The 21,736-nt window shown below is 53.6% G+C and overlaps 2 protein-coding genes across 2 annotated transcripts in view; one reads left to right on the top strand and one right to left on the bottom strand.

Moving 5' to 3' along the window:
* Nucleotides 1-17,420, bottom strand: part of LOC132354513 (large ribosomal subunit protein eL19) — a 410,792-nt gene extending 393,372 nt beyond the window's left edge. The window contains exon 1 of the mRNA XM_059906380.1: nt 17,417-17,420. Within this exon, the coding sequence (XP_059762363.1) occupies nt 17,417-17,419 (3 nt within the window). The 5' untranslated portion in view covers nt 17,420. The remainder of the gene's footprint in view (nt 1-17,416) is intronic.
* Nucleotides 3,667-6,811, top strand: EPOP (elongin BC and polycomb repressive complex 2 associated protein). Its single transcript, XM_059907379.1, has one exon. It carries the CDS (start codon nt 4,100-4,102, stop codon nt 5,237-5,239), a length of 1,140 nt encoding a protein of 379 aa, XP_059763362.1. The 5' UTR covers nt 3,667-4,099; the 3' UTR covers nt 5,240-6,811.
* Nucleotides 17,421-21,736: the final 4,316 nt, after the last annotated feature.

Below are 21,736 nucleotides of genomic sequence, written 5' to 3'. Positions count from 1 at the left end.
GATGAACCGGTTTGCAAGGCAGAAATAGAGACACAGATGAAGAGAACAAACGTATAGACACCAAGCGGGGAAAGCGGGGCGGGGGTGGTGGTGGTGGGATGAATTGGGAGATTGAGATTGACATATATACACTAATATGTATAAAATAGATAACCAATGAGAACCTTCTGTATAAAAATTAAATTAGGGGCTTCCCTGGTGGCGCAGTGGTTGAGAATCTGCCTGCCAATGCAGGGGACACGGGTTCGAGCCCTGGTCTGGGAAGATCCCACATGCCGCGGAGCAACTAAGCCCGTGAGCCACAATTACTGAGCCTGCGCGTCTGGAGCCTGTGCTCCGCAACAAGAGAGGCTGCGATAGTGAGAGGCCCGCGCACCGCGATGAAGAGTGGACCCCACTTGCCGCAACTATAGAAAGCCCTCGCACAGAAACGAAGACCCAACACAGCCTTAAAATAAATAAATAAATAAATAAATAAAAATTTTTTAAAAAGCACAAACTTTAAAAAAAAAAATTAAATTAAATTAAAAAAAGAAAACAGACTTAAGGTTACCAAAGGGGAAAGGAGGTAAGAGAGGGATGAATTAGGAGTATGGTATTAGCAGATACAAACCACTATATATAAAATAAACAACAAGGTCCTACCGTATAACACAGGGAACTATATTCAATATCCTGTAATAAACCATAATGAAAAAGACTATGAAAAAGAATATGTATATATATGTATAACTGAATCACTTTGCTGTACACCAGAAACTAACACAACATTGTAAATCAACAATACTTCAATGAAAAAAAAAAGTACCTCAGAATTATTATGGGGATTAAATAACATAAAGTTCTTAGAACAGAGACTGGAATGCTGTCAGTACTATAGAAATTATTATTGGGCTGGACGTCTAGGGCCAGTTCCCTGCTGTGCCTTCTTCTGGGGAAAGTGGGCTGGTCCCCTGTTCCCAAATCCTTGAACACAGGCCTTTGGGTGAGACTCAGATGGGCCACAGAAAGGGAAGCCTGGCTTCCAGGTCTTGAGGGGCCTTTCCTATCCCTTATCCCGGAGGAGTCAGATGGGACCCGGCATCCAGCCTCGTCCCTATTTTTCTCCTCTGGGGAGGAGGAGAGGTTTCTGTGAAGGGTGCTGCCTCCTCATCCCACAGGCTGAGGATGGGGTCGAGTGTCCTCGAGTGTCCTCTACTGTACGCAACAGGAATTGCAACAGCTGGGTCAGCCCGCTCACATCGTTTCCACCCTCCTGATAGCGTTGTGAGGAAGCCACTGTTCTGCCTTTTCACTGATAGGGGTGCTGAGACTCAGAGTGTCCAAGTGATCTGCCCAGGGTCACACAGCAGACACCCCTGGTCCAAGCCCTCTGACAGTGGAGGTCCAATGACTCTAGGCCCTTTCAGCTGGAGAGTTACTCACACTAACCCCTACTGTTTGTATAGTGCTTCTGTGCCCACAAAGAGTTTTCACACCTGGGCTGTATTCTGGGGTGCCTGATTGAAGGAAGGGGAAAAAAGGGAAAGTGGAGGTGGAGAGAATTCCTCCTCCAGGGAAGGACTCTCAGTAGTAATAGATCCAATAAAGTCCCTAAACTCAGATTTGTGGGACTGGTGGCTTTTGGGGTGGGAGAAAGAGGAGCCCCTTTCTGCATTGATATATATGACTCATTCATTTATTCATGCCAAAAATTTTTTTGAGTGTTCTCTCCTTGTGTCAACACTGTGCTAGGTACGAGGATACAAATATGAGTGAGACTCTAGAGGATGAAAAGAGTTTTCCAGTCTAGCTTCCCGCATGTGGGGCCCAAGCCCACTCCCCAGGTATCTTAGTTGCAAAGAGTCTGGAGTAGAGTCGGACTGAAAAACATGCCCCCTGCCCCATAAGCAAAAGAAATCTGGTACTACTGTCTCAGGGTAAAAGTTTTCAGCACTGTCCACCAGGAGAGACAGCTGTGAAGATCATCATCCTTCCAGAACTTTCCTCCCGTCTGTGTGTGTGTGAGTGGCGGGGGAGCAGGGCTCTTGGCACTCAGGAACCCTGGAGTCTAGACCTGGCAGGACCCCAGGATCCCCCTTCATGACAACTTCCCTGAAGACTTCTTCTGCAGAAGATGCTAGGGGGTGAGTGTTTTGAGCAGTAGAACACAACACCCCCTTGTTCGTCAAACCCTAGCCCCACCTTGGGGTCTTTACCTCTGGCCTCTGCAAAAGTGATGTAGGGACGACAAAGCTTCCTGATCCCTTTCCTCCCAAATGTTATGTGATGACGTGTAGGGAAACAATACTTCTGTTGTCATCACCAGGAGGACCAGGATGCAAGCTGCATTATTTGTCCCCTTACAGAAACCCTCTCTTATCCCTGCCTCAGAGTACGATATTTCTCTCTGTGACCACACCACCGCCCCCCGCCCCCCACATACGAACACACCCTTACTCCATGTCATCATATCAATCTCTCTGTATATTTCTGGGGATGGGAAGTCGCTATATTCCAATAACCTGATTTTTATTAAGAGAGAAATATTTCAGGGATTCATTCATTCACTTACAAATATATATTGAGCACTTATTAAGTCTGGGCACTGTTCTAGGCACTGAGGACGCAGAAGTGATTAAAACAAAGTTCTCATCAGCTCATATCCAGACTAATGGGAGAGACACACAACAACAACGACAAAGAAGAACAGACAACAAAGAACATTCACAGATTTTCATATAATAGCAGGATCTACAGAAACTAAATAAGGGTAAGAGGATGGAACGTGCTGCGGGGACATGGTCCTCCATTATCAGGATTTTTATTGGAATTCACTTTTTCTTTGCTTTACTCTGCCTGGGGGAGATAAGAGTGAGGGTGTGTGTGTCCCCTCCTTTGGTCTCCTCAACCCATTTTGGCAGTTCAGGCCTCACAGGGCAGAGTCTTGGGATTTGAGGGGGGCTGCAGAGCCAGCCCCTCAGAATTTGTTCAAGGGGCCATTTAGAAGCTAAGTCAGAAATGGAAACAGGTACTGAGAAAGTCTATTTATCGTCTTTCGTGGGTGTAATAATACTCCTCCTCTCCGAATTTATTTCTTCCTTTTATCATCTTGCACACACTCACTGAATTCCTAACTATTCATTCAACATTTTTTGAGCCCACTGTGTGCCAGGCACTGTTCTAGGCGACAGAAACAGAGAGGTTGGGAACATTCTCTGCTCGCGGGAGTCCCTGCTGTGCAAAGTTTCTAAACAACCTCTTTTCATCTTTTCTTTCATCTTCGCCTTTGCGATTCACCTATGTTGATTCACGTTGTCCCAAGAGGGTAGATATGAACATTCCCATTTTACGGATGCGAAAACCATGACTGCTAAGGAAAAAATGAAGTGCTTTGCGGCGACTGAACACCAGGACGCCACCGCGCCACGTGCAGTGGCGCGTTTCGCCAGTCGCGATCCCACCCGCGCACGCACCCTCCTTTCCTCCCTCCCAGCCGCCGCCGCGCCGGGTCCACGTGTGTGTGTCTGTGTGCGGAATGGGGACGGGGGCGGTGCCGCTGGAGGGGTGGGGTCTGGGCTAACGTCACTGGCAGTGCCGCCCAATCAGCGGCGGGCTCGCGGCCCCGGCGCTGGTATTGGGGCAGCGAGGGGGCAGTTCTCTATAACGCGGTCTCCGGGAGCCAGCGGGGAAGAAAGAAGCCGAGCGGGCGGAAGGCGCCCTCCCTGCCGCCTGGGCCCGGGCACCGGGTGCCGGGCCCGGGGTCCTTCCCGCCTCCCGCGGCCGCCGGCCGCTTTGTTTCCCCAGCCTCTGCGCTCTGGGCAACTCAAGAGGGGCTCCCGCCTGGGCTGCACAGGGATCGCGGCGGCAGGAAGGGCGGCCGACCGCGCCGGGACTCGCAGGGACCCAGGAGTCCGGCCGCCAGGAGGGCCGCGTGACGAGATCGAAGAGGGAGCCGGAGCTCCGCGGCCCAGGGGTGCGGGCCGGGGGCGCCCGTGAGCAGAGATCTCCCCGTCGAGGGGGGGGCGATGTTCCCCTCGCCCGTGGGCTCTTCGGGCAGCCAGGGCATCCCGCCGCTGGGACCAGGGCCCCCGCAGTGGGCACCCCCCCGGGTGGTTCCATGGAGACTCTGTGCCCCGCTCCCCGCCTCGCAGTGCCGGCGTCCCCGCGAGGGTCGCCCTGCTCCCCCACACCCCGGAAGACGCGTCGGGGGACCCAGGAGTTCTCTCCGCTGTGCCTGCGTGCCCTTGCCTTCTGCGCCCTTGCCAAACCCCGGGCGTCCTCTCTGGGCCTGGGACCTGGGGAGCTGGCGCCGCGGGCCCCGGTGCTGCTGGGCCCTCATGCCCCCCTGTGCACCGGCGGCTGGGCCCCGGATGGCCTGAAGCACCCCGCGGGACAGGCCGGGCGGTACAGCGATCCCAACTCCCCGGCCAGCCAGGATGCCGACGCCGCTGTGTGCCGGGGCCGCGGCGAGGAGGAAGAGGGCGGAGGCAGTTTCCCGCACTTCGGCGCTCGCTCCGGCGTACCTCCCGGCCGCTGCCCGGCGCCCCGGCGCCCTCGGGAATCTCCGACCAGCTCCGTCTCGGCTCCGCCTAGGCCAGCCCCGGGTCTCGACTCCCAGCCTGGCCCCGCCGCCAGCCCGCATCAGGAACCGGGTTCCCGGCCTCCGCCGCCACCTGCGGGCCTCTCCTCTGAGCCCGCGGGGCCCGGGACAGCGCCGGAGCCGCCCCCGCCGAGCCAGACTGCCGCAGTCGATGGAAACACCCAGAAGGCCGCCCCCGAGGCAACGGCCGCCAGCCCCTCGACGGCCAGCGAAGCTCCGGCGGCGCCCGGCGATCTCCGCCAGGAACATTTCGATCGTCTGATCCGCCGCTCGAAACTTTGGTGTTACGCGAAGGGCTTCGCCCTCGACACTCCGAGTTTGCGCCGGGGGCCCGAGCGGCCCCCAGCCAAAGGGCCCTCCCGGGGAGCCGCCAAGAAACGCCGGCGGCCGACGCCCCCCCAACGCAGCGCACAGCCCCGCCGTCCTGCACCGACGCTCCCCACCACGAGCACCTTCAGCCTCCTCGACTGCTTCCCCTGCCCCCCGGCCCTGGTGGTGGGGGAGGACGGAGACTTAGGGCCGGCATCCTCGCTTCGTCTCCAGGGAGACTCTAAGCCCCCGCCTGCCCACCCGCTGTGGAGGTGGCAGATTGGGGGTCCCGCTGTCCCTGAGCCCCCCGGCCTCAAATTCTGGGGGATCAACCTGGAGCAGCTCTGAGCGTGAGACCTCTTCTGCCAAAGGGGAAAAGTGGGGGCCACAGCCAAATTGCGGGCTCGAGGACAGAGCCTCATTTCTCACCTTTGCCTGTCCTCTTCAGGTTTTATGGGCTGTGGTCAGAGGGACCTCAAATGACAGTGATCTTCAAGCACCTAACTGGTTGGGGTGACACCCCCTCCCCCTCATCCTTTGGAGACGAACCAAGGGCTGGAGTCAGGAGAAGGCTTAATCGAGAAAGGCTTAAAGACATAGATTCCAATCCCTCGCCTCTTCCATCTCGGATCTCTGGGGGCAGGGCCTTCACCCCAGGGGGAGCCGAGGAGGCTACAGCTCAAAGACAAGGAAAAAAAAAGAGGGAGAGAGACCTTGGTGATGGACAAACCGGTTGTTTCTGTGGTCGAGCCTGGGGATTGGGGTGGGGGGGCCCTGGTGGGGGTGGGGAGGTGATTGGCAGCTCCCGGGGGCATCCCCCACCCGCACCAGCCAGGCCTTTAACCCTTCACTCCCCTCGGGCCTTCCCTAGTCTCCGGGCACCACTGCAGCCTTCTTGGGGGAGGGAGCAGCTTAGGCAAGGGGGAGATCACCCCCTTCCGGTTCTTTTCCTAGGGACCCCCAAGTCAAGTGACCCCTAGTTACCGAGATCTTCATTCTCAGCCACCAACCTTTCCCCTTTGTCCAGTTTTGGGGTACGCCTCTTCAGTATTCCCCGTTTGCTTTCAGGTTATAAGGGCTGATGGGTAAAAGAGGACTCCCCCCCATAAGTCAGCCCCCTCCGCCAGTTTACTCCTCATATTAGGAGGCACAGAGCTGAGGGACCTCCTCCCCTTCAAAAGTGCAGACTTTGTCTGGGGAAGGGGCCAGAGACCATCCCAGGGAAAGTAATGGAAGGTGGAAGAAATCAATAAAATCAGACCAAACAAGTTGCCTTTCCAGGTCCTCGCCACCGGTTTAAGGATGGAGGGTGTGGAGGTAGAGGGCAGGCCTGGGTCCATTCTTTGAACACCCAAACTGAGACCCCTTCAAGGCTAGAAAGAAGACAAGCTGCTCTTTGTGGAGGGGGTAAATGAAAGGGCTCTTGGCCTAACCACAAGGTCCAGTGGGTTTTGAAGGGGCAAAGTTTGGGTTTGGATGGGAACTGGGCTGAGGGACCTTTAGCATCCTCCCCCCACCCAACTTCAGTTGTCAGGGACCTGATGGATCCAAAAGGGGCAGGGCCAGGGGATTAGTTTTGAGGTCAGAAGTTCTGTTTTCCTGGGGGAGGGGAGTGAGTCAGAGCGGAGTGGAATTGCTTTCTCCTCCACCCAGGTGAGGTCTGGGGAGTTTAGCTCTTAGGGAAATTCCAAGTTTAGGTGTGAGGGGAACCTGGGGGTTGCCGATCTTCCCAACAACTGAGGGACCCAGTGACCCTTCTGCCCACACTAGTGAATATCGCCCCCTTTTCCCCCAAGACGGGACAAGGGAGGAACAATTCCCACATATGATACTGGGGAAGGACTTGTCTCCTTTTCTGTGAAAATGCTTTGTAAAAAGTTGTTAATGTTTGCATAGAGCAGATTCTCAAGAAAAACTGTTTTGGACCACAAAAGTTTTGTTTGTTTTAGAAGCTGTCTCTTTTAATTTTTCTTTTGCTGGGGGTGGGGGTGGGGTGGGTGGGTGTGGGTCGGGCACTGCTCTCTTTCTCCTCAACATCTGGCCTTTATGAACCCTGCTGACCTCCCCTCCCCCTCCAGCTGTGTTGTGGGGAGGAGGGAGGAGGGTGGGGGAGTGCCTTCCCTTCCTGTGCTTCAGGGGTATCCATCTTATCTTGCCCCCCAAGAATGGGGAAGGTCAAGGAAGAACGCAAATGTGAGGGGTGGGGAGAGAGGCGCTGTGAAGAGGGGGCGAGGTTTGCAAGGAGAAATTCAGAAAGGCCGACTCCTGCTTTTAAAGAGCTCCTTGCTTTTAGTCAGGTCAGTTTGGGCCCATTCGACCAGCCTGGGCGTGGTGGCGTGAGCTCTGGGCGAAGGAGAGGAGTGGTGGGTCATGAAATACCCTTTTGGGACTCTTCCTTCTTCTCTGAGGAGTGGGAGGGGATGCTGTTCCTTTGGCTTTCCTCCTCCTTCAAGTCAAAGTATTAATCCTCAACCTGGAAGGGGGCCGGGCAGTGAGTTAAAAAACACACCTTTTGGCCAGACCTGGAACTCCTCTCCTTGCTGAATGGTTTAATTTGGAGAATCTTAGGCCTGGAAGCATCCCTAGAATCTTTCTAGTCATTTTACAGAATAGGGTACTATATTAGTCTCCTAGGGCTGCCACAACAAATTGCCAAAACCTTGGTGGCTTGAAACAATAGAAATTTATTCTCTCACAATTCTAAAGGCTAGAAGTCCGAAATCAAGGTGACTGCAGGGCTGTGCTCCCCCCAGAGGCTCTAGGGGAGAATCCCTCGCCTCCTCCAGCTTCTGGTGGCTCCAGGTGTTTCTTGGGTTGTGGGCGCCTTACTCCAATCTCTGCTTCCATCTTCACGTGGCCTTCCCCTCTTTTGTCTCTTATAAGGACATTTGTCATTGGATTTAGGGCCCACCTGGATAATCCAGGATGATCTCATCATGACAATCTTAATTAAATTACATCTGCAAAGACCCTTTCTCCAAATAAGGTCACATTCACAGGTTCTGGGGGCAGTGGAGTTAGGGCGGGGACTTATCTTTTTGGGTGCCACCATTCAGCTCACTACAGAAACTAAGTCCCAGGATGGAAAAACTTGCTCAGGCTTCCTGGAGGAAGGAAGCATGTACTGTGGTGTGCTGGGTCGGTGTGGGGTACAGACCTTCTTGGGCTGGGACCACAAGCCTCCCTGAGTTGGAGCAGCCTGGGGAAAGGCAGAGTTGGACCCCTTGCTTTCCTCAGGCTGACACAAGGATGCTGGGACTCTCCCTCCTCCTAACACTCACTGAGGCGGGGTGGGGAGAATCTCCCCAGGAGGGTCCCGAGGAAGCTCTCCCTCCCTCCCTGGTTTCCTCCACTCGCTCTCTGTGTTTCTCTCAGAGTCCCCTGCCCCTGCTCCCAGATTATCGGTACATCCTCTTTCCATCCCTCCCCTCCCCCAGCCTTCATGTCCTCCGAGGCTCTACCACTGGCCACTGTGTTTTTGCCTAGATGTGGCGGTCGAAGGGTCTTAGCTTCTGTCTGGGTCTCTAAGTTCCCTTCCTGGGTTATCTCAGTTCCTTTAGTCTCAGAGGGTCTCTATCTCTCAACAGCTCTGGGACCAGGTGTCTGCCCCTCCTCATCAGGGCCACCTGCACGACCCTGAGAGGGAGAACCTCCTTAAGTTTTGTTCCCAAGGTACCTCGCCTGCCTCTCCCTAATCCAGCTCTGTTCACCATCACCTCCCTCCTCCTGGGATCCTCAGTTGCCCCACACCCTCTGCCTCTTGCCTTTTAAATCTTTGTGCCTTGACTTCTGCCCCCGAAACCGAAACTGCTCTTTCCAGGGTCACCTATGACAACCCTCAACCACAAATCCAGTGGTTGCCTCCCGGCCTCCCTGACCCCTGAATCACTCCATGACCTGTGACGCTGCTGGACGTGCACCAGGGTCTCCTGGTTTTCTCTCTCCAAAGTTCCCTCTGTCATCTGTGCCTCCTCAGCTTCCTCTGTCCCTAGGAAGCTTTAAAAAGAGGCAGACTGATGATGTCCAGGTGACATCTACCCTCTGCCCCCATGTCTCCCCACGTGATTTCTTTTGTCTTCTTCCAAATCTTCAGCTGGCACAGGCATAGGTAAGTGACTCCCAAATCACAGGCATAGGCACCTGCCTCCTCTGCCTCCAGCCCAGCCCCTGAGCTTTGGTGCCAGGTCTCCTGTGGACGCTGTGGACGCTGGCAACTCACACTCTCCCTGTTGAAGACCCAGCTCATTGTCTCCAGCCCCTGCTCACATCAGTCCCTTCCTGGTCAAGTCCACGTTCAGTATCTCTTATTGTCTCCATCATGGTGCAACTCCCACAGGTGTGGTCTGGACTCTTGCAGTAGCCACCTAACTAGTTTCTGGATCTCAGATTTTTCTCTGACCTCCTCGGATTAGGTTACCTTCTTACTCAGTGGGTCCCTTGATTCTATTAAATGCAGCCTCCTTGGCCTGTCCTTTGGGGCCCTCTATGATTTGGCCCTAACTCTCCTGTCCAGGCTTTCCCTGTTACTTCACTTTGTACACTGTATGGTCCATCACACTGGAACGCCCTTCCTGCCCCAGCCACCCACTCTTTCTCTACCTTCATTCCCCATGTGAGATGCAATCTCCTCCACGAAGTCTTCTTTGACTCCCCCCAGTTGGATGTGATCTGTGCCACCGCTAGACCCTCTTCACTCTTATATAAGTCTGGGGGAGGGGTAGTAAAATGTGGTAGAAGAATATGGGCTTTGGACACCCCCAGTCCTCCTCTCCATGAAGAACCTGGGAAACTAGTCCGGCTATCCTAAGGGAATCACCTTTCTGACCTAAGCTTTTATTTCATTGCTTTGGCCTTAACTGAGAGTCATTGACATGAAACGGCCACTTGGAAATCATTCCTGCAATTGTAAAAACTTCCTGCAATTATGCTCCAATAAAGATGTTAAAACAAACAAACAAACAAACAAAAACTTCCCGAGAAGACACTGTTCAGTGTGTCAAGTCCCCCTATGTATTTTCTTTAAGATAAAAAAGTAGGGTATTGATGATACAGTTATAATTGTTTGTGATTTTTTTCTTGCACCCCTCTGCAGTCATCTTGTATCTCTTGTTTCATTTTATTTAGGTCCTGGATCCATGTCCTGTACACAGCAGGCACCTAACGAATACTTGTCCAATGCAGAGTGACTATTTTAAAAGGCTTATTTAAAGGACTGCACCCAGCTTGGAGAGTGGAACTTGGCCAGCATGCAGTTACAGAGTTGTCCGCTAGATGCAGCTGTCTGCTAGCACCAGAAGGAGGATGGACGCCGGACAAGGGTGGGTGGGGAAGGCATAATTCTTACAGGCCATTGAGCACCTCCCAGTGCTGGGGCTTGGGAAGAGGGATGTGTGAGACATGGTCCCTGCACACAAGGAACTTAGCCGGGGGCTTTGCATGCATTATTTTGCTTTTATAACAAAAGAAAGGTATTATTAGCTCTGTTTAATAGATGAGGAAATGGAGGCTCAGAGAGGTTAATCAACTTGCCTGAGGTGGCACAGCCAGTGGCAGAGCAGAGTTTAACTCTGGACTGTCTGCCTGGGTTTTCCCCTAATAGAGGTTATCATAGCAAACACTTACATGGCTTGGGGCCAGGCACTGTTCTAAGGGCTTTATGTTTAGTCACTCATCTAATCCTTAGAACATGATGAGGTAGGTACTATTATAATCCCCATTTTGCAGATGAGAAAACTGAGGTACAAAGAGGTTAAGTCCACACAGTTACAGAATTGTGCCCTTAGAGTTTGTGCTCTTAATGACCACACTGCTGCTCTGTTTCACCACCCCAGTAGCAACAAGTTACAGGCTGGGGGTAGCCCCCACCAATATTTGGAGACCACAGAGCTCTGTGCCAGAAACACAAAGACACAGAGCCTGCCCCTGAAGAGCCTTTAGTTGCATGGGCAGTCCCCTCCTTAGGATGTGGGCTTTCCACAGACGTGCTGGGCAACTCCACCTGAGTGGTTTACCCTCTCTGGGCTTCAGTTATCATCACCTAAAATCAGGGGACTCGGTAGCAGGAAGTGACTCTGAGACACAAGAGGTCTGTTATCCATGATTTGTTGCAAAATTATAGCACTTAAAAAAAATAAAGGGAAAATTATCTACTTTAAAGCGCACAAAAAATCCAGCTTGATTAACATTTACACATGGACATAGCTGTGTGAGCACCACCCAGGTCTAGGTGAGCAATGTTTGCAGCCCTCTGGGAAGCTTCGCCAGGCCTGCTCCCAGTCAATCTCCCGCCACCCCGTGAGATAACCACCACACTGCCTCTGTCACCACAGATTTATTTTGCCTGTTTTTGACCTTCATAGACATGGAAGGTACTTTTTGGTTCTGGCTTCTTTTGTTCAACCTTATGCATGTTGGCTTCATCATGCTGTTGTGTGTTATTCTTTTCATTGCCGTGTAGTAGTGTTTCACTGTATGAATATTCTACAGTTGATGTATTCTGTTGATGGATGTTTGGGTCATTTCCAGTTTTTAGCTTTAAGTATCAAGCTGTGAGGCACCGTTTTAAAGGAATAGGGAGGGGCAGTGAAGAGAGCTAACATTTACTCAGGCATTAACTGTTCTGGACAATGGGCTAAGGGCTAGAGATAAGAAATGACAAAACCCACATATTTCTCTCCCCAAAGCTCACAGCTTAGTACAGGAAAGAGACAAGTGAGCAAGCAGTCACAGGACAGCATGACCGGCGTGGAGATGGAGATCCTTGCGACTGAGGGGACAGTGGAGCAAGTCAGGGAGGACTTCCCAGAGGAGGAGACACGTGAGTGGAGGCTTGAAGGGTAGGGAAGAATCTGTGGCTTGAGTGAATGCGCCTCTTGAACAGATCATATTGCCTGGAGCACAGGGCGCGCGTAACAAGAGATGAGGACAATGGTGAGCAGATCAGGCAGGGTCCTGGCCCTCTTCCAGCGTGTGTGGGACCGATCATCGTCAATAATAATAATCTCATGCAGCTGAGACAAGTGTTGTGAAGGAGACGAGTGTAAGGGGCCGGGGGCTGGGCCAGAAGGGTTCACCCTGGTCAGGGAGAGCAGAAGAGGCTTCTCTGGGGAAATGATCCTTGAGATGAGCTTGGAATGATGGCTACGAGTTAACAACAAGGAGAGGGGAGGAAGAGTGTTCCCGGCAGATGGGACAGTGTGGATAATGGTCCCGGGGCTGGAGAGAGGGAGGCACATCAAAGAACCGAGTGTGGCCGGAGCCCAGTCAGAGGAGAGACTGCACAGAGGCAGGGTGGGGCCAGGTCCTGTATGGTCTCGTAGGCCAAGGTAAGGATCAGGGCCCGTCCTGACAACACTGGAAGACAGAGATGGGTTTTAAGTAAGGCTGCGACAATCAGATTTGTGGCATTTGGAAAGGATCTCTGTGGCATCCATATGGACAATGGGGACAAAGGCAGATGTAGGGAGATTGGTGGGGAGGCTACTGTCAGAGTCCAGGCAAGGGGTGATGGTGGCCTGGCTGGGAGGATGGATGCGGTGGGGTGGGGGGATGCGGATGTGGAGTGAAGTGGACGCAGGTACAACTGACCGGATGTAGTGAGGGTTAGATCCGGGGGATAAGGGAGCAAGTCTTGGGACTCTGGCTTTAGACCTGGATTGGCAATGAGACAGGAAACACTGTGCTGGGTGGGAGCAGGGGGAACATCCTGAGCTCCGATTTGGGCATGTAGAGTCCAAGGTGCCCTTGAGGCGTCCAAGTGCATATGTCTGGTGCTCAGAGAAGTGGGGAGGACCAGAGATGTACTCGTGTGAGTCACCTGGGCGTCCTTGGGAATGGAGGTTGGGAGGCTGGATGTGGGGCTCGGGGAAAGGCTAAAAAGTGGGAAGAGAGGAGGGCTCAGGATTGGACCTTGAAGCCCCATGTGTCACTGGAGGATGGTGTGAAGTATTGTGGGGTGGGCGGAGGCAGGGAGATGAGTTTGGAGGCTGTGAGAAAAAATGAGGGAATCTGCAGGGAGAAGGAGAGAAGAGGCCTTTATAAAGCAGAATTGCCAGGCCTTGGTGAGGGGTGGAGTGTGGGGTGAGGGCAGGGAGGAGTCTAGCTTGAATCCAGCTTTTGGCCCTGGTATCCAGGTGGGTCTGCTGTTCAAGAGGGAGATTTGGGCTGGGGATAGAAATGTTTGGAGTCATCAGCATATGACTGGACCAGAATGATCAGGGAATGTGTGTCCAGTGGGAAGAGATCCAAGAATAGAACCCTGAGGGACATTAAGTAAGATGAGAGGAAGGGCCAGGAGGTGGGAGAGACGCCATCGAAACTCTGGCGACCCCTGCTGGTCGTCCATCCATGTCTGCGCTCCAGTGGCGGCCCAGGTGGACTCGCTTCCCAGCTAGCTCCCCGCTGCCAGGTGTGGGCGTGTGATTTCATCCCCACCAGTGGGAGGCCAAGGGGAAGTGGTGTGAGCCCTTCTCCGCCTGGGCTTTAAGACCCTAGGTAAATCCTCTGTACACTCCCTTTCCCCTTCCCGAGGCTGGAGCCCCACAGGGCAGTCCCCTATCTTTGGTCTTGAGTCACCGATAAGCCCTAGCGGGTAGTGCAGCAACACCACGGAGGGAACCTGGGCCTCCGAATGACTGTGGGGGAGTTCCTCATGGACCTGGGATGTAAGAAACGTTACATTCTTTGAGCAGCTGTCTTCTTTGGATCTCTCTGTTACGGGAGTTTAGCCTAACTAATACAACTTAACTAAGCTAATACAATTTAGCCTAACCCAACTAATGTAACTAATTAGCCTAATAAAAGTTATTAACCTAACTAGTACAACATCAAATTAAAATACAATGAAATAAAAAGTTGGCCTAATGAATACAATATCACTTATCCTAACTAACACGAGAACCAAGGGGGGAGAGTGTATCAAGAAGGAGAAAGTGGGGAACTGTGTTGAATGTTGCACAAGGATCAGATAAAATAGGGGATGAAGAACATCCACCAGCCTTGGCAACTAGGAGGTGACTGGCGACTCTAATGGCCCTTCAAGGGCAGCGGTGGGGGGGGGGGATGGATGCGTGAACCGGGGCGGTAAAGAAGTAGATTCAGCAAGTGCAGGCATCTCTTTTGAGGAAGTTGGATGTGAAGGAAAGGAAAGAGTTGGGGAACGATCTAGAAGGGGACTCAGGATCAAGCCTGATTGCAGTGAAGCTGGGGGAGAGGGAGGGGTTGAAGATGCTGGAAAAATGATGAGTGAGGGAGTTAGGCCTCTGTTGGGGGGCAGGGGCTGGGACCCAGAGCTAGGTGGACGGGGCGGGAAATGTGCATTCCCAAACATAAACACACACTCAAGGCGCGTTGGCAACTGTGGGAGAGGAGGGAGGACTTTCTAGAGAGCTTCCATTTTCTCTGAGAAACAGGACTAGGTTGAGGGGTACAGGGCGGGACAGGGAAGAGTTGGCTGGAAGATTGAGGAGATCAGAGAGAGTCAAGCTGACAGAAGGAATCTGCCAACAATACAGAGACAGTTGCAAACTGGGAATTGGAGGAGGCACCAAACTTCTGGGGTGTGGGGCTTTTTCCAGCTGAGCTTAGCCTCTGGGGCTGGGGTCCAGAAGTGCAGCAGGCACGTGGGTGGGCCCAGGGCGGGAGTTCTTCCCACTGCAGGCCGAGGAAGTCCAGGACCACGAGAGTGAGGGTATGACGTGATGGATCCAGGGGTTGGATGGGGACCAAAGTTGAAGGCGGGGTCGGGGCAAGCTCTCAGTAGAAAACTGAGACGTGTGAGACGGTGAAGGTGTCAGGAGGGCACAGAGCAGCTGCAGTGGAAGCAGGGAGGCAGAGGCCTGGGAGGAGGGGACGTTGGCCAGTGGAGGTGGCCTACCTTTTGGGTTTTGCCGGGACCCCGAGGCTGCTCAAGGTGACAGCAAGACTTGGGCCGGAGAGGCTTTCTAGGAGTCAAGAGCCAGAGTCTTTGAAATATGAGGGATGTGGGCAGGGCGATCTCCCAGAAAAAGCAGGGCGGACAGTGGCCTGAACCTTCCCTCTGCCCACCGCACAGACATCAGCAGGCCGAATAAACAGTGATCTCTTACATTTATGGCATGGAGCTTGACAATTTACAAAGACTTTCATTTCCCTACCTGTGCAATTCAGCATTTGTTTTAACAGAGGAACAGCTGAGAGGGATTAAGATTCTAGCGGCCCCACAGTGGGGCTGCCTTACCCACTTCCTGTCATCGCCACAGACGGAGGTCACAGGACCTTGTTTGTTGCCATGAAAACAGATGTGGAGTGTCCCCCACCTTTGGTCCCTCCCATGGAGGTATAGGGTCCTGTCACAGGGAAATAACTCACCTACAGTTCTGAAAGGTGGGCACCCTGGAGAGAGGAGGGGAGACTGAGGATACATTCCTGGGTTGGGGGTGAGCCCGATCCCGATCCCGTGGCTGAGGCAGCCATGAGCCTCCTTTGGTGCTGTTTTGGCCTAGAGGACCTGGCAGCAGGAGCTGGAGACAGTGGGGTGCCCCTGTGGGGAATTGTCTATGGCTTATGAGGGCCCGTATGTCTGTCCACATGTGTCCGTTGGTCCTGTGTGTGTGTTTGTGAGTGGGTCCCTGACAGGTTCCTGAGTTGGGGATGTATCTACGGAACTGCGCGTGTGCGCGCATGAGTCTGAGCGTGTTTGGGAATGAGCGCCGAAGTTCCTGCGTCAGGCTATCCTGAGTGCGTGGAGCATGCGTCTCTGGGCCATGCACCGCTCTGCGTCTAGGAGCGTGTAAGGACGTGTCCCCTCTGCATCGAGGCAGAAACGAGGTCAGCGTGCAGGCGGGGGTGGAGCTAGAGATTGATTCTACAGCAGTGACAGGCTGAGCGGGGAAAGGGGGCAGGGGTGGAAGAGGGGGAGAGGGCAGGGAAAGATACCCTTGGACCTGGGAGCCCACTAGCCTCTTCCGACCACCTGCCCTTGAGGGAGGGGGCCAAAGAAGGGAGTGGGAGATGTGGAGAACCTTATCACCCAGGGACCAGAAATGGGGGTTGGGAGGCAGGCAGAGGGGCGGAGATGTTCTCGGTCTCTTGGCCTGGGGCTGGTGGGATGGGGGGGGCCAGATGTTGCCTGGAGTAGCCAGCTGTCTGGGGCTTTGGTTAAGAAAAATGTCTCTAAAACCTTGTTAAAAAGGCTGGCGTTCCTCCTGCCTGATACCACCAGATCTGCTGTAGCAAGATCCCATAGCAACACCCCTCCGTCCATCCCGTCCTCCTCTATCTCCACCTGGGCATAAAGAGAAGCTGCAGGTATACCCCAAGCAGCCCCTCACCTGGGCGGGGAAGAGTGCTGAGGGATGTGTGATCAGATCGGAGAGTGAGGGTTAGATTTGGTTAAGAAAAAGATGGAGGGCATCTGTCTCCAGATACGGTTGGGGCGTCTTTGGGGACCTGCATTTTTTCCCCTGGGGAAGGACACAAAGGTGTCAGGGCACCCTGCCCGGGGGTCTGGCTGCATGGGAAGGGTCTCTTACCCCAGGGAGGCAGAATCCTTACTCCTCTGGGACCTGAGTTCCCCCCAACCAGGGAGATGTTCTTTTGTCTGCTCCCCTAGTGCTGGCCACTCCTTGATCTGGGATCCCTAAGCCCTAAGCCCATAACCCCCACGTCCTCGTGTATAATGGGAGCAGGGAGTCTGAATGCCAGGGTCCTGGAGAGGGCAGTGGGCCCTTCCCTATGCCAGGCCTTTCTAGCGAGGACGTGCCCCCGTGTCAGGGCCCCGTGCCTGCCCTTCCTCCAGCTTCCCACTTCCTCTTCCAGCTGAGCCGTTGCTGCGGTAGCAGCACCTTCTCTCCAACGCCTTCCAACCCGGGGCCCAGCCAAGTACCACCCAGCCCACGGCAAGCAGGCTCATGGCAGCCCCAGAGCTGGCACACTCCTTGACTCCTGCCCCTCCCCTCTGTTGCCTCCTTCGGCCCCTCCCTTCCCGCCTTCTGCATCCTGGAGAGGCTGTGGAGAGCCCCCTGCTCTGCCTGGGGCCCCCCCCTGCAGCCCTCTTTAGCTCAGGGGCTTTGTTTCCAGGGCCACATCAGCCCAAGCCCTTGCGAGCTCCGTGTCACCCTGGGTACCAATGTGGCATCACCTTAGTCCTTTATGGTTCCAAGTCAGTGCAGACCCCTGTGGCTACTGTGGATTCCATCTCACTCTGGGCTAAAGCAGGCTCCACTTCAATCGAATTCCTCGTGGGCTCCATGATACTCCGGAGCAATGCGGGCCCTATATTAGTTAGTTTAAGACCTCCTGGGCTCCATGTCAACTTCAGGCCCTGTGGGCGCCTTAGTGTGGGCTGCTGTGGGCTCCCTGACATTCTGGGCTGGGAGTTCCATGTCAGCGTGGGCCCAGGCAGGTGTCATATGGTTCTAATTCCTTGATCCGCTGGACGCCATGGATAGACACCCTCTTCATCAGCACCCTGGGCCCCTCAGGACTCCTGTGGGTTCTTTGTCCATCTGAGACAAAGTGAGCTCCATGTTCTAACTCCTTGTAGATCATGGCTGCTCATTTGGGGTCAGTGGACAAATAGCACTGGCATCACCGAGATTTGTTGGAAATACAAAATCTCAGGCCCCACCCAGACCTTCTGAATCAGAACCTGCATTGTTAACAAGACCTTTTTTTTTTTTAAATGATACCAACTATCATTTTTACCATATTCTTTTTTTTTTTTTAAGGAATTCCTTTACTTTTATTATTTATTTATTTATTTTTGGCTGTGTTGGGTCTTCGTTTCTGTGCAAGGGCTTTCTCTAGCTGCGGCAAGCGGGGGTCACTCTTCATCGCGGTGCGCGGGCCTCTCACTATCGCGGCCTCTCTTGTTGCGGAGCACAGGCTCCAGACGCGCAGGCTCAGTAGTTGTGGCTCACAGGCCCAGTTGCTCCGCGGCATGTGGGATCTTCCCAGACCAGGGCTCGAACCCACGTCCCCTGCATTGGCAGGCAGACTCAACCACTGCGCCACCAGGGAAGCCCTTAACAAGACCTTTGATGCATGTGCACATTAAAGTCTGGGCAGCACCACTGTCAAGTTCATGTCAATCTGGATCAAGGTGGAACCACATTGACCCAATGCTATATGAGCTCCACGACCCCCCGGGCCAGTGTGGGTGCCATATTAAAGAAGGCCCAATGCCACATGGGAGTTGAGGTGTTCTCCCCATGACCCCCCAGGCCTCTGCCTCCTCTGTCTCTCACCTTTCCTTACTTCCTCCCTGAGACCTTGCCTCTAACCAACTTCCTTCTCCAAAACCAAATGCTCGTTCCCCTGCCCTGAGTCTCTGGCCCCCTCTGCACAGAATCCAAGCACAAAGGGCTTTTGTCATCCTCCACTCTGAGCTGGGCTTTGGGGATCCTCCCTCCTGACCCTCCCTCCCCACCAGCCTCCTACCGACCTCAGGCCACCCGAGCTGGAGGCTGCTGCTGTAGTTTTCCATCCCTGCTGTTCTCTGCCTTATACACACGTTGCACAGATAGATCCAAAGTCTATATCTATATATACTTCTCACCCCCCCACCCCCGGACGGCGTGCGTCTCCTTTGCCAGGCTGTGGTCGTGCAGTCTGTCGCTCGTTAAGGCACTGTCTCAGATTTGCATGTTTAATATTTTATCCAGGAAGCGCTCCTGGCTGGGGCCCTGGGAGCTGGTGTGAAGCTGACAGAATGTCAGGCCCCGGAATGGTTGCTCACGGGTGGTAGCGGTGGGACGAGTGTCTGGGGGACAGGAGAATGGTGACGCCAGTTCCTGGCTGCTGGTCTAGACGTCAGTATCAGGGTGGGGGTGGGGAGAACACATCAGAGTTCCGCAGCCCCAGCCTGCACAGAGAGCCCCCCTTTCTTGGGGCACAGCCATTGACCTCTGATGTGAACTTGCTTTTTAGGTTCAGCGACTCCTCCAGGTCTCAGTCAATATCAGTGTCTGGGGATTTTCCAGTGGGGAGAAGCCCTTTGGCTCCATGCGGAAGTGGCGAGGAGCTCATCCTCTTATCTGGTTTCCCCCATACCCAGGGCAAACCGTGGAGGAGGACAGAGTGGGAGGGAGGAGCTGGGCGGGAGAACAGCAGGTCTGGCCGGTGCTGTGTGACCTTGGGGTGTCATTGAGCTGGCTGGTTTCTGTGAGTGACAGGGAAGAATCATCAGCATCTTCCTTCCCTCTCTGGCACGTTGGAGATCTGAGTTAGCGGCAAGCAGTGCAGAATATTGACAGCAATCCCTTCTGTTCCCAGATATTTGTAAAGAACTTAGTGGGCAGGAGGGGGAGAGGAGGGAGAAAGATGAGGCTCTGGCTCTAGGGCAGATGGAAAAATCTGAAGATGGAAGAGGGGGAGGGGAGAGCAGACAGACACAGGCCTTTCATTCTGACCCTTGCGAGGCATGAAATGCCTGATTGTGCCTATGTCCTGAGGGTTCAGTGGGGCCTGGAGGTCAGGAGGTAGGGGGGAGGGGAGGGAGAGGCTGCTCCATCCGCTAAGCCCCTCGGAAACAAGATCCCCACACATTCTGCCGCAGTCTGGCAAGGCTCTGATGGAAAGGGCTTCTTAGAGAAGGGAGGCTGGGGCATGGCCCCAGACCGTGCTCCCACACCCCTTGCCAAGTTTCAGGACCTGGAGGTTTATCTGTGCAGGACTCAGCCCTGGTTGGGGGCAGGGGCCAGGAAGGAGTGTGTGTGTGTGTGTGTGTGTGTGTGTGTGTGTGTGTGCGATTATCCCTCAGCCTGCAAGTGGGACACCCCACTGCCCCAGAGCTGGCTGCTGTACAGCTGCTCCCAACTGCTCCTCTCTCGGGCCTGCACTGGAAAGTTCTTCCTGGTGTCTTGCCTCAGTTCTTCTTGCCTCCACTTCTGTGCGATTACTCTCTGTTTTGCTCCCTGGGGGCGGGTAAGGGATTAGAGCCCTCATTTCCTGGGGTTTGTGCTGCCTCCTCGACCCAGGAAGAGGCATCCTGACCTGATATGGAAGCCTGGAGGCCTGGTCTGCCTCTCTGGTCCACTCTCCTGCCCACATACATAGAGGGCTTGGCCGCTACATAAAGTGATACCCTCCTGTCGGCATCCCCACCATCCACCCGCTAATAAGAAGCTGGAAAAGAAGCTTAAAGGACCTCCAAACAACCACGATAGACACCACCAAGCTACACACCAAAGCACAGACATTTTACATGTTAGGCAGCGCTCTGCTCTCACAGTACCCCCCATCTAGGTCAGCAGTTTGCAAACGCTTTTTACCCCTGGGACTTTTGGTCCAAAGGATATCATGCAGAAGCAGAAAAAAATAAAACTGAGAAAAGTCCAGCTGCTGTGGTGGAAGCCAGGGGTGGAGGGCCAGGGAGACCTGCCTGCTCTGCTCCTTGGAAACCTTTCCAATCCCTCCCCCCATCCCCTAGGGGCTTCTGAGAGGCCCTGCAGGGCTCCCAGCGCCTGGCAGAGCACAGTTAGAAAAACACTGATCTGCAAAATCTAGTTTCTTAACTCCTGGAAGCTGCCAGTCAAAGGGAATGGGGGCCGGCAGAGATAGGAGTGTAAGTGACAGTCCCACAGGTGACAACTTGATGACAAGGGAAGGAGAGGTAGAATGATGCTAAAAGTAGACATGCAAGCCCGAAGGGTTCAAGGCTGGGGCCATTTAGTTTGGGGGTGACCTTGATTACTCCTCAAGAATCTCCAGGGGCTGGACTCATGCTCAGAGTGGGGACCTGGGGCATCAAGGGAAGGTTATGCTTGGTAGAAAGGAATTAGATGAGAGATTTCTGCCCTCACCATGGTTAAAATACAAAAATATGGAACAATGTGGGTCCCTGAAGATGAACCCTGAGCTTACTGAATATGTTGACTCATTCAAAGACCTCATAGCAGTGGTTCTCAGCTGGGGTGATTTTGACCCCCCCAATCTCAGGGAACATTTGGCAATGTCTGGGGACATTTTTGGTTGTCACAACTGGGGAGAGGGTGCTACTGGCATCTAAAGGATAGAGAGAGACCAGGGATGCTGCTAAACATCCTATAATGCACAGGACAGTCCCCCTCGATAAAGAATTGCCCAGGGACTTCCCTGGTGGTCCAGTGGTTAGGACTCGGCGCTTCCAGTGCAGGGGGGATGGGTTCGATGCCCGGTCAGGGAACTGAGATTCCCCCATGCCACGCGGCACGGCCAAACTTTTTTTTTTTAATTTTTAAAATATAAATAAAAAATAAAAATCACTTAAAAAAAAATTGCCCAGTACAATACATCAATTGTGCTGAGGGTGAGAAACCTTGGTCTAGACTCTAGATGATACCAGAGTCTTTACTGTATCTATTTATTCCCCCCACCAGAATGTGTTCCCAGAAGCTGGAAATAATGAGTCTTCTACTTGTCTACTGCATCTGCCTCTGGACTTTATGCAGAGTAGGTGCTTTACAAGTATTTGTTAGGTGAATGCGTGAATAAATGACTTACCTGGACGTAGTAGGCAGCCCTCTTCTTTCAGTCCAGAGCCCAGTTTGCCTTGGGGGAGGCACGTGCTACTTCTTCAGTTTAGTTAATAGATCCTGCAAGGGATCTTGACCCTGGGCAACCCTGGGAGAAAGCTGGGGAGGGCTCACTCAAAAGTGCCTGAGCTGTTGACTCAAAAAGAACAGATGCTCATTTGCAATGCAATTTACATATCACTTGCATATTGCTTTGAATATAATTTGCATGCTGCTCCTTTAAAGTCAAAAGGCACAGATCTCCCGCCTGGTCCTGCCTTTCCCACCTCTGTCCCTTCACTGTTTCTTTGCTCACTTTCTGGGGAACATCCACCTGTTGGGCCCACATTTGCTTCCCCAGGGCCTGGCACAA

This window comes from Balaenoptera ricei, chromosome 20, assembly GCF_028023285.1.
Source record: "Balaenoptera ricei isolate mBalRic1 chromosome 20, mBalRic1.hap2, whole genome shotgun sequence".
Classification (NCBI taxonomy): domain Eukaryota; kingdom Metazoa; phylum Chordata; class Mammalia; order Artiodactyla; family Balaenopteridae; genus Balaenoptera; species Balaenoptera ricei.
The sequence above is the reverse complement of the archived record's forward strand: the minus strand, read 5'-3'. Positions and strand labels throughout refer to the sequence as shown.